The 12,571-nt window shown below is 41.0% G+C and overlaps 1 protein-coding gene across 6 annotated transcripts in view; it reads left to right on the forward strand.

Moving 5' to 3' along the window:
* Positions 1 to 12,571, forward strand: part of ADGRG6 (adhesion G protein-coupled receptor G6) — a 101,100-nt gene that overhangs the window by 2,899 nt on the left and 85,630 nt on the right. For all 6 annotated transcript variants that reach the window (XM_035108855.3, XM_035108856.3, XM_088666228.1 and 3 more), the window contains exon 2: positions 6,910 to 7,007. In XM_035108855.3, coding sequence (XP_034964746.1) covers positions 6,910 to 7,007 — 98 coding nt within the window. The remainder of the gene's footprint in view (positions 1 to 6,909; positions 7,008 to 12,571) is intronic.

Genomic DNA, 12,571 nt, shown 5'->3' on the forward strand with positions numbered 1-12,571 from the left:
CTTTTAAAAAAGCACCTGAGACAGCACTTACTTCTAAATCTATTGCACAATGTCAGCAAAAGTTAGTATTCAAGAGGAAAGTTATATTTGCATGCTCTCTTCTGTAAGTGTACATGTAACTTCGTCTGAGGTCAGAACTTCACAAATTCTAGTTCTGGTAGCTAATCATGCAGGGTCACAGTTAGATGAATGAAACCAAGGAAACTCTGTGCTCACCCTATTCATTACTCTCACCAAAGTCAGGCTTTGTAACATTCAGCTTTAGAGGGTCGTACTGAGTTCTTTGTTCAATACATCATGTACATATCACAACAGTGCAATGCAGTCTTTGGCAATCCTCTTCTCTGTGAATGACTTTTCTTGTTATAATGTGCCTACTCAAGACCAACTACCTAATCCACAATTTTTTAAAAGTAGTTGGATTAAAGATGATTGATTCCTTTCAACTATCATCATTTTTCAATCCCAAGGCTACTTCATTTTAATTGGGCAGTGCATCAGACAACAGGGAGGTCAGCATTTTGAGTAAATACAAAATTATGCCACTTTCCTGAAAGGTATAATAGAAAATGTAAACCTAAATATGGTCCGGGAAGGAAACAGAATGAGGATATACAGTTATTTGTTTAAATATCTTCTATGGAAATGTACTGATTTTTTAAAAAATACTATCATCATCATTATCTCTACAGTAAAAATGAATACAAATAGAATATTTCTGTTGCATTTTCCAATCACTTATATTAAAGTAGAAAGGTCTCTCTGAAGCCCACTGGTTTGCCTCCACCATTGTGGAGCTATCAAAACTCTTAATGCTCATTATTCATCATTGCTTTGGGGTCCCTGAGGCCTCCATGCTTGTAATGTATTGGAAAGAATGTCAAAAATTACAATTAGACATATACTCTACATACCCTTCATAAAGGATGTGTTTTCTATTTCAGTGCTTTAAATGTGAGTCACTGAACTCAGGAAAGTTCTTAAAAAAGAAAAGAAAAGCTCCCACATATAGCTCCATCTTTCATTTTCTATTCTTGAAACTTAATAAGCCAAATGCAGCATGCTAGTCATATATTGCAATTCCCTAGGGTCTCACTGAAACGTCTGCTTTTGCTGTCTAGTATTTCAAAATGGGGGAAAGGTGTGAGGCCAGAATACACGTTTGGTGGACTGTGTTCAGCATGACTTCTTAACTGTGTATTGTGGCTGTACATTCACACAAACATTGATTTTCCATATCCAAGCAGGCAACAAGAACAGTTATTTGCAAATGAAGTAACTACAAATTGAGTGGCATGCAATTTAACTCAGCACAATTTTATTCTGGGTGATTTGATAGATGGGTTTGGCTTACAGTTAGGATCTGATTGTGGAAGTTTCCATAGCTTAGGTCAAATTGAATGGTGATTCTGGAAGAGGTTGCCTGCCCATTCAGATGTGGTTTGCATCTGAATCTGCATTAAGTTTTACTTGGCACCTTTGTCTAAGTTTTGTGACACATTTGGAACTTGAGTGCCTTAGCTGATCTGTGGAGAGTTGGTAGAAGAATGGTCTGCTTTGGGCAGAGTTTAGACTACATGTTGCATAGTCACTTTTAGTCTCTGACTATGCAAACTAAATTGGGAAATCAAATAATGATTCTCTTCTAGATGCCACTGTGTTTGTTGACCTTAGGTGAGTGTTTTAAAAAATGATATGAGTGTACATTTGAGGTAACCTTACAAAATAGTGCCCATTGTTGGAAGCCAAAGGAAGAGAATTATGTGCAGCAGTCAGTAGGAAGGAGCAAGGGAGGCTGTTAGGAATATCAGTAGGCTCTCACCTTCACAAAGTAAATTTGGCAGGTCTGTTTGAGCGATGTAATGTCTCAGGCCTGCTGTACTCAGTCTGTTCAAATTATAATGATTTTTTCAATCCATTTTTACAGCACATGTCATATGTTATTCCAACAGATATTTTTGCTCAGAGTGCATACTGGCCATCCTCACTCTCTGCCACTTATACTAACATAGAAGGTTATTATGTGGGTAGGTGAGAGGAAAGAAAAATAAGTGGGAAGGAAGTATTATTATTAGCTTTTGGTATGCCTCAGTGTTTGGAGTACACATGTTGAGATTTAAATATCTATATAAAAACAAAATAAAGTATATGTAACTTGGGACCCAGGTGGCGCTGTGGGTTAAACCACAGAGTCTAGGGCTTGCTGATCAGAAGGCCAGCGGTTCGAATCCCTGCAATGGGGTGAGCTCCCGTTGCTTGTCCCAGTTCCTGCCCACCTAGCAGTTCGAAAGCACATCAAAGTGCAAGTAGATAAATAGGGACCGCTCCGGCGGGAAGGTAAACGGTGTTTCCGTGTGCTGCTCTGGTTCGCCAGAAGCAGCTTTGTCATGCTGGCCACATCACCCAGAAGCTGTCTGCAGACAAACGCCAGCTCCCTCAGCCTATAGAGCGAGATGAGCGCCACAACCCCAGAGTTGGACACAACTGGACCTGATGGTCAGGGACCCCTTTACCTTTTTTAAACTTGAGACATAGACCCTGGATTGAGTAGAATAGTTAATTTAGGACGACCCAGTCTTATCTTCAGTGGGAGGAATTTGGTGTAGCGCAAGCATTTCAGCTTGTCAGACAGAACTATCCCCCATCTCCTCCTGTGCTGATAGGGTGGGGACAGTGTTAGGAACTCAGATATATAAGCTAGGCATCAAATGGCACCTTAAACCTAGGTTATGGTCCCTACAAGTTAAACATAATGTCTGTTTTCCAGGGAGTTGGACTAGATCACCCTTGGGATCCCTTCCAACACTAGAGTTCTGTGATTCTATGATCTCAATTACATTGCTTGACTGTAGCTTGCTCTTAAAACAATTCACATGTCCCAGTATGCAAGAAGGAGAAACCCACAAAGTGGAAATGGAATTAACTAGGAACTAAGGCAGAGGTTTTTAAACTGTGGCTGCCAACCTGGTGCCCAGAAATCACAATTGGACCTGCACCAACAGCAAAATGCACCTAGGGAATTTTGAACACAGGGAAGGGGGGAGGTTACATGGGGGAAGATGTGGGGAAGCCCCATTGTGCTACTGGAAGTCCTTATGTGGGATTCCAATACCAGGATGTATTAACTAACCCAATAGCTGTAACTAGAGTTTCATTATTTTATTTTGGACATGCATTGTTCCATATTTGGTAAGTCATGTGTTATAGACATATTAGGATACATAGGAATCTGAATAACTTGTAGTCTCTTTCTCATCCCCCCAAAAGGTGAAAGCACAATCTTTTTTAAGGCAAACTTGACTAAATATGGAAGCTTACATTTCACTTTGTGATATTCATGGTGCAGTCTGTATTTACCCAGTTCAGCTTAGTTCATAGTTCTATTTGTTGATACACTGGAGTACCGGTAGCTACTTGTGTTCATTTGAACAGATAAGATAGTTTTGTGTCAAAATTATGTTTGAAGCATTAATGCTCCTTAATTCTGCTCCTACAGAAATCATGTGGAGTATTTCACTATTATCACAGAGAGGCAACTAAGATAAGAGAATTGAAGGCAAACTTCTAGGTCTAATAAAGAACCCAGCATATTGGTACATTTATTAACTATTCATTACATATTTCTGGCATTCCATTTTCAGGGTTTTTATTAAGGATTTAGTTGCAGTTGCCCTGAGTTGCAGGACAATCATTTTGTTGTGTGCTAATCTAGTTTTAGAGTGTCTGGCTTCATCAAAGATCTTTTTATGTCTCAAAGTCCCAAGTAGTGTATGATCATCTTCAGTGCTATTAAGTTTAATTTTACTGCATGGCAGAAAACTGAGTTCTTTTAAGTTCATAATTTAGAACAACCTTCAATAAAGAAAAACCATGTTTCATAATCATTTGCTTATTTAAGGAAAATAAAAAGCAGTTAGAAAATTTAACAAGAATTCGGTTGCAATCCTGTATACACTTATCTAGGAATAAGTCCCATTTAATTCACTAAGTCTTACTTCTCAGTAGACATGAATAGGTTGCACTTTTAGCCTCCTACATGAAATGCAATTTTCATTTGAAATGCAAGCTGGTTCATCTTTAAAAGATATCTTGTAGTTGTGATCTAGAAAGAATGATGGAGCGATCCTATGTTCTCTATTTATGCTGGGGGTGGAGGAAGACATGTTGCCGCTGTGCTGGTGAAATGACCCCCATATTCAGTCCTGGTTCAGGCCTAGTTTTGGCACTGAATTGACTTTGGTTTCTGTGATGGATTATCTTCTCCACAGGAGAGATGCTGCTCTGTTGCTCCTGCTGAATTTCTCAGCAGTTTTTGTTACCACAGATCATGGTTTTATCCTGGACCATTTCTGTGTGTTGGGGGGTTGGAGGCCCTGTTCTTCAGTGGTTTCGCTCCTGCTTGTGTGGTCAGGCACAGAGGATAGCATTGGGGAACTATGTGTCTACACTCTGGCAGCTCAGATGGAGGGTGCCGCAAGGCACTATTTTATATCCAGTGCTATTTAACATCTCTATGATGCCATTGCAAGCGGTTTGCAGGAGTTTTCAGGTACAGTGTCACAAATAATCTGGTGGTACTCAGCTATATTTCTCTGTTAAGTCTGAGTCAGGAGAGGCTGTACACAAGCTGAACCAGTGCCTAGTGGGCTGGATGAAGGCCAATAAACTGAAGATGAATCCTGCTAAGATAGACAAACTGTGGGTGAGTCATTCCCTGGTCTATTAATTGGGCTTTTTGCCTGTTGTAGATGAGGGTGCACTTCCTCTGAAGGATTTTAGTGTTTAGGGATGCTCTTAGAACCACCTTTCTCCATGGATGCCCCGGTGGCCTCACTGGCAAAGAGTGTTTGCTATCAGTGGCAGATTGTGTGTCAGCTGTGCCCTTTCCTGCACAAGGATAGCTTGGCCACTGTGACTCACATACTGGTAATCTCACATTTAGACTGCTCTTTGTGGGGCTTCCTTTATGGCTGGCCTGGAGGTTGCAGCTGGTGCAGAATGCTATGGCCCGGGGGTGCCTCTTACGAGGTTCATCATGCCAAGTCCTGTAGCAGCCAGCCAGTGGAACTTGCACAATGAAGCTGCAGTCTTAACACTAATCTTGCGGTAACCTCATCAGAATAAATGGAATAATTCCTGAGATAAGCATTTCAAAGTGTGTAATATAATTTCCTTTAGAATTGCTGCATTAAAATGACATTCTGTTTGTTTTCTTACTTTCCAGATAATTGTTATTGTTTTTCATGTAAATAAAAGAACAACATATAACTACAGAAACTTATCTAGTGGTACATCCTTACTAAGTTTCATATGTAGTACACAGTACACAAGCAATCCGTTTATTTATGCATTATCAGTTCAAGTATTCTCTCCACAGAGGTTCTTGTGTTGTGGGTGGAATAAAAATATCCAAGTGTCGCCAATTGAAGTGCCTTTAATTACCCTTCTGTGACTGATTAAAGCCCAAGAAACCATGAAGCAAGCTTTGCACAACTAGCTATAGTTTTAGACTTCTCTTTCACGAACAGCAGCTTACCTCACTATGTGGCAAAATACTTTTGAAACTTGGTGCCCTTTCAAAACCATCTTGTGAAATGGCTTTGCAGAGTCTGTTGTTCCAAGAAAGTGGCAAAACATTAAAACGTTCTGGTGGGTATACAGTACATTGATAGATCTGGATAATACAGTTTTACCTGAACTTCATCATGGACTGAATCCATTGTGCTGACAGATCTGGCGCTTATCTCATGGTCATGTAGTTTGACATTGTAATGTTTGTTTTATTTGTGAAAAAATGAGAGTGAAATTTATATTTTGTGCAAGAAGAAGAAAAAGGGACGATTAGGGGAAGGAAGCCCTGTTGTGGAATGTGCAACAACATGTGGGAAGTCCAGAAGTAGCTTTCATGATCATGACCATTGTGCTTTTCAGAAAGAGGTTATAGAAGTGGTTTAGCAAACCGAAACGAGTTTCTTTTTTGGTGTTGTTTTTTTAAAAAACAATTAACACATTCTAGAATGTTCTGTCAGGCTTCAGAGCCATGCAGTGACTGAGCCTAGGAACAAAGCTAAACATGTTTTATTGGTCAGCATGCTTAAATTGAGCCTGATTGACTTAGATACAACTCAGCTCCACCGAAGTTCTAGTTCAGAGTTCATGTCTCTAGCTTTCCCTCTTGTTCAGTGAAGCAAAAATTCTATCAACTCTTTAAAGCAGGGGTGGAGAAGCTTTTCTAGGTGGTGAGCCAGATCCTTATTTCCCCTCCTCAGAGGGTTAAATTTGACAGGCGGCCAAGGCCACCCACTTTTCAGACACCTGATGTCAGGTGATACTGTGCCTTAAAGCTCCAACTATGGGGACTTCAGATTGCAGCATAGTGGTCATCCCTGACCACTGGTCTTCTTAGCTTGGGATCATGGGAGTTGTAGGCCAAAACATCTGGAGGGCCGCAGTTTGGGGATGCCTGCACTACACTTTGACTACATGCCTGATTGCCACAGGGGAATAGACATTTGCAACCAACCTGAGCCTGGTGGCACACTCTGCTCACCAGTTTATGAGTGGAGGGTTCAGCCCTGCTGACTGCAGTGGTGTACTTCACCAGAAGATTCCCCACAGGGAACATGATGGCAAAGCAGACTCCAGTAGGAGTGAACCCTGCCCTCCTGCCCACTAGCTGATGTTGCACAGTGAGGTTAGCTGATGGACAGGTGGGTATGGTTTTGGGAAATTGCTTTATGGGTCAACTTGAACCCCCTGGAGGTCCAAGATTTGCGCATATCTGGATGTTCTCCATCCCTGCTTAAAGGAATGTCGCATTTGTTAGTGATTACATTTGTATTAGTAATAGCAGATTGCTTGCATTTAAAAGGAAAAGCATATTTTAAAATTTCTTATTTATTTTCATAGGATGTCTTATGAGAGCCAAGTGTGGTGTTACCAGTGGAAATGGAAGCTCCATTTGCTGTTCCTATTTACTCTGTATCTTATATGTGTACAGTATTCAGGTAAGAAAGATTTTTTTCCCCTCCCAGTCTGCTAAAATGGGTTAGAGTTGTAGAAGAACATTATCATGCTTATTATACTTGGGTTGTGCAGAACATATTTGGAGTTGATACAGAATGTGACTGAGTTCATAATTTGTGCTCCCTGCATATTGTTGTGTACACCTTGTATTATATGCAGCTTAGAAGTTTTGGTGTTTCTATGGAATTCACAACTTTCTTTTCATTACTCAGTTCTTTAAGCTACTGCATTTCCAAAAGGTGAGTTCATGGAAGCAAGAAAAAGGAATTCATTACTCTATATCAGGCATCCCCAAACTGCGGCCCTCCTGATGTTTTGGCCTACAACTCCCATGATCCCTAGCTAACAGGACCAGTGGTCAGGGATGATGGGAATTGTAGTCCAAAACATCTGGAGGGCCGAAGTTTGGGGATGCCTGCTCTATATAGTCTCTACTTATACAATTTCTGCATGTCTGTGCTGGGGGCAGGATGCTGGATCAGTTAGACTGCTGGTTCAGTACAACAGTTAAGTTCTGCTGATTTACTACTGCATTAGGTCTATATTGAAACACTGTCTGTTAAATGCAAGAAAAAGGCAAGAAATAAAAAACTCTCTACTAGGACTGTGAGGCTTTAATTATTTTAAAATTTACTATCTCACTAACAACAAGATATTTATGCTTGACTTGCAGTACATTAAAAGCAATAAAAAACAGATCAGTAATAAGTTATAACTGATAACTATCTATAGATAGCATAAAAGTTAGTGTGTCAGGAGAGGCCTTCCCAGAGCTGGCATTGGAGGGAGGTGGACCTCTCTGTACAGGGAATCCCAAACCTTCCAGATAATTATTTAACACAGATTTCGAGGACTGCATGTTACTACAGTTAATTTACTTTTATCTTTATCAAGCTGTTGTGTGGCACACAAATCTCAACAGGTGTGTGCTTTCTGGCATTCTTAAATCATGTACCTTAAGTAAAAGCCAAAGATCCTATCTGTGAGTGGTGGCAAATAAGTAAGTGCTTGTTTTTCATCCTTGGGTTACAAAGGCAGAACAGAATAACTGCAATTCCAAAAATGGTGCCAAGAAGAACGGAATGTTTATATAGCATTGTTACTAATGCTTTGTGAGAATTATCTCATTGTATCACCAGGGTGTGTATGGGTATGGTGCTGATTCAGCAAGACTTGTTCCTCTATATGCTTGTTATTTCTATCTTTAATAATACTGGCTGCCAGTTTTCTTGAAATAGACACCAAGCTAACTGGCCTGTAAATTCCAGAATATCATCAGTATCTCTTTTTAAAAACTGATGTTAACATTGCCTGCTTTCCAGTCCTCAGGTACAGAGGCAGATTTTAGAGACAAGTTACATTTTTTTTTTAATAGAAGATTGGTAATTTCTTATTTGAGTACTTTACAAACTCTTGGGCTTATACCATTGGACCCAGTTTGCCAGTTTTTAATGAGTCAAAACGTTCTGGGAGAGTTTCGCATTTAGGGTCAAAATTATTCCAAAACCAGAATTAATAAGTACTGTTCAACATGCACTCTGCAAACAAGTATAGTGTCTAACTGGAAAACGTATTAAAATTTGGGTTTGTAACGTGGTTTTGTAAGTCTGTGGGGTATAATTGGTCCTAAATTTTAAGAAAAGTGAGTAATGTTTGAAGAAGAGTTTGGATTTGATATCCTGCTTTATCACTACCTGAAGGAGTCTCAAAGCGGCTAACATTCTCCTTTCCCTTCCTCCCCCACAACAAACACCCTATGAGGTGAGTGAGGCTGAGAGACTTCAGAGAAGTGTGACTAGCCCAAGGTCACCCAACAGCTGCATGTGCAGGAGCGGAGACTCAAACCTGGTTCACCAGATTACGAGTCTACCACTCCTAACCACTACACCATACTTTCTTAACACAAAATAGTTTGTTTTCACCCTGACTGTTCCTTTCTCATGAAATGGAAATAAATATTTATTTATTTCATAAAAATTATTTACTGCTTGATTGTAAAATAAACCTTCAAAGCAGTTTTGAAAAAAACCATGGTACATTGTATTAACATTTTATCTTAATTTCCATTACAGTGGTACCTTGGTTGTCGAACTTAATCCGTTCTGGGAGTCCGTTCGATTCCTGGAATGGTTTGAAAACCAAGGCACAGCTTCCGAATGGCTGCAGGAGCTTCCGAATGGCTGCAGGAGCTTCCTGCATTCATTCGGAAGCTGCAGAAGCCACATCGGACATTTGGCTTCCAAAAAACATTTGCAAGCCGGAACTCTACACATGGATATCACCAAATGGACAGCATCGAAATCAGATTGATTATATTCTCTGCAGCCAAAGATGGAGAAGCTCTATACAGTCAGCAAAAACAAGACCTGGAGCTGACTGTAACTCAGATCATCAGCTTCTTATAGCAAAATTCCAGCTTAAACTGAAGAAAGTAGGAAAAACCACTGGGCCAGTAAGATACAATCTGAATCAAATCCCTTATGAATACACAGTGGAAGTGAGGAACAGGTTTAAGGATTTAGATTTGGTGGACAGAGTGCCTGAAGAACTATGGATGGAGGCTCGTAACATTATACAGGAGGCAGCAATGAAAACCATCCCAAGGAAAAGGAAATGCAAGAAAGCAAAATGGCTGTCCAACGAGGCCTTACAAATAGCGGAGGAGAGGAGGCAAGCAAAATGCAAGGGAGATAGGGAAAGATACAGGAAACTGAATGCAGATTTCCAAAAAACAGCAAGGAGAGACAAGAGGGTCTTCTTAAATGAGCAATGCAAAGAAATAGAGGAAAACAATAGAATGGGGAAAACCAGAGATCTGTTCAAGAAAATTGGAGATATGAAAGGAACATTTCGTACAAAGATTACCATAATCAAGGACAAAAGTGGTAAGGACCTAACAGAAGCAGAAGACATCAAGAAGAGGTGGCAAGAATACACAGAGGAATTATACCAGAAAGATATGGAGGTCTCGTACACCTCAGGTAGTGTGGTTGCTGACCTTGAGCCAGACATCTTGCAGAGTGAAGTCAAATGGGCCTTAGAAAGCACTGCTAATAACAAGGCCAGTGGAAGTGATGATATTCCAGCTGAACTATTTAAAATTTTAAAAGATGATGCTGTTAAGGTGCTACACCCAATATGCCAGCAAGTTTGGAAAACTCAGCAATGGCCAGAGGATTGGAGAAGATCAGTCTACATCCCAATTCCAAAGAAGGGCAGTGCCAAAGAATGCTGCAACTACCGCACAATTGCGCTCATTTCACACGCTAGCAAGGTTATGCTTAAAATTCTACAAGGCAGGCTTAGGCAGTATGTGGACCGAGAACTCCCAGAAGTGCAAGCTGGATTTCGAAAGGGCAGAGGAACCAGAGACCAAATAGCAAACATGCGCTGGATTATGGAGAAAGCTAGAGAGTTCCAGAAAAACGTCTACTTCTGCTTCATTGACTATGCAAAAGCCTTTGACTGTGTCGACCACAGCAAACTATGGCAAGTTCTTAAAGAAATGGGAGTGCCTGATCACCTCATCTGTCTCCTGAGAAATCTCTATGTGGGACAAGAAGCTACAGTTAGAACTGGATATGGAACAACTGATTGGTTCAAAATTGGGAAAGGAGTACGACAAGGTTGTATATTGTCTCCCTGCTTATTTAACTTATATGCAGAATTCATCATGCGAAAGGCTGGACTAGATGAATCCCAAGCCGGAATTAAGATTGCTGGAAGAAATATCAACAACCTCAGATATGCAGATGACACAACCTTGATGGCAGAAAGCGAGGAGGAATTAAAGAACCTTTTAATGAGGGTGAAAGAGGAGAGCGCAAAATATGGTCTGAAGCTCAACATCAAAAAAACCAAGATCATGACCACTGGTCCCATCACCTCCTGGCAAATAGAAGGGGAAGAAATGGAGGCAGTGAGAGATTTTACTTTCTTGGGCTCCTTGATCACTGCAGATGGTGACAGCAGTCACGAAATTAAAAGACGCCTGCTTCTTGGGAGAAAAGCAATGACAAACCTAGACAGCATCTTAAAAAGCAGAGACATCACCTTGCCGACAAAGGTCCGTATAGTTAAAGCTATGGTTTTCCCAGTAGTGATGTATGGAAGTGAGAGTTGGACCATAAAGAAGGCTGATCGCCGAAGAATTGATGCTTTTGAATTATGGTGCTGGAGGAGACTCTTGAGAGTCCCATGGACTGCAAGAAGATCAAACCTATCCATTCTTAAGGAAATCAGCCCTGAGTGCTCCCTGGAAGGACAGATCGTGAAGCTGAGGCTCCAATACTTTGGCCACCTCATGAGAAGAGAAGAATCCTTGGAAAAGACCCTGATGTTGGGAAAGATTGAGGGCACTAGGAGAAGGGGACGACAGAGGACAAGATGGTTGGACAGTGTTCTCGAAGCTACGAACATGAGTTTGACCAAACTGCGGGAGGCAGTGCAAGACAGGAGTGCCTGGCGTGCTCTGGTCCATGGGGTCACGAAGAGTCGGACACGACTAAACGACTAAACAACAACAACAACAACAACAACAACAAGCCGGAACACTCACTTCCAGGTTTGCGGTGTTTGGGAGCCAAAACGTCTGAGTACCAAGGCTTTCAACAACCAAGGCACGACTATATTGTGTTTAAAACCCTGCACACAGGGATGCTTTAGTTGTGATTCACGCATTACAGGGTGTTGGACTAGATGGCACTTTGATTTCCTTCCAGCTCTACAATTCTTTGATTCTATATATTTATGACATCAATGTTGGCTTATTTGAGAAAGGGTGGGGGGGGTTGTATGTTTATAGGTCAGATCCAACAGGACAGTTGTTTTTTAAAATTAATAAATATGCATAAACACAAAGTGGGAGCAGAGTTTAACTTGAGCCTTAGCCCATCAAGGCTTAGTTCTTGAAAGATCTACATTGGCTCCCAGTACGTTTCCGAGCACAATTCAAAGTGTTGGTGCTGACCTTTAAAGCCCTCAATGGCCTCGGTCCAGTATACCTGAAGGAGCGTCTCCACCTCCATCATTCTGCCCGGAAACTGAGGTCCAACACCGAGGGCCTTCTGGCGGTTCCCTCATTGTGAGAAGCCAAGTTGCAGGGAACTAGGCAGAGGGCCTTCTCGGTGTTGGCGCCTGCCCTGTGGAACGCCCTCCCAACAGATGTCAAAGAGGAAAACAACTACCAGACTTTTAGAAGACATCTGAAGGCAGCCCTGTTCAGGGATGCTTTTAATGTTTAATAGATTACTGTGTTTTATTTCTCTGTTGGAAGCCGCCCAGAGTGGCTTGGGAAACCCAGCCAGATGGGTGGGGTATAAATAATAAATTATTATTATTATTATTATTATTATTATTATTATTATTATTATTATTTAGTTGTGGTCTGCAGCCTGCTTTCAATAACATTCCACAGCTTTGGAACAGGCAAAGCGGTTATAAAGAAAACGTCTAGGATTGGGTGAATTGAGTTGCCCTCATTTTCATGTTCTGATCATGACAAAGAGATAAAAATTTCTAGATATCAGAAGTAGCTGTGCTCCAG

The sequence above is a fragment of the Zootoca vivipara genome, chromosome 3, assembly GCF_965207765.1.
Source record: "Zootoca vivipara chromosome 3, rZooViv2.hap1.1, whole genome shotgun sequence".
In the NCBI taxonomy this organism is placed as follows: domain Eukaryota; kingdom Metazoa; phylum Chordata; class Lepidosauria; order Squamata; family Lacertidae; genus Zootoca; species Zootoca vivipara.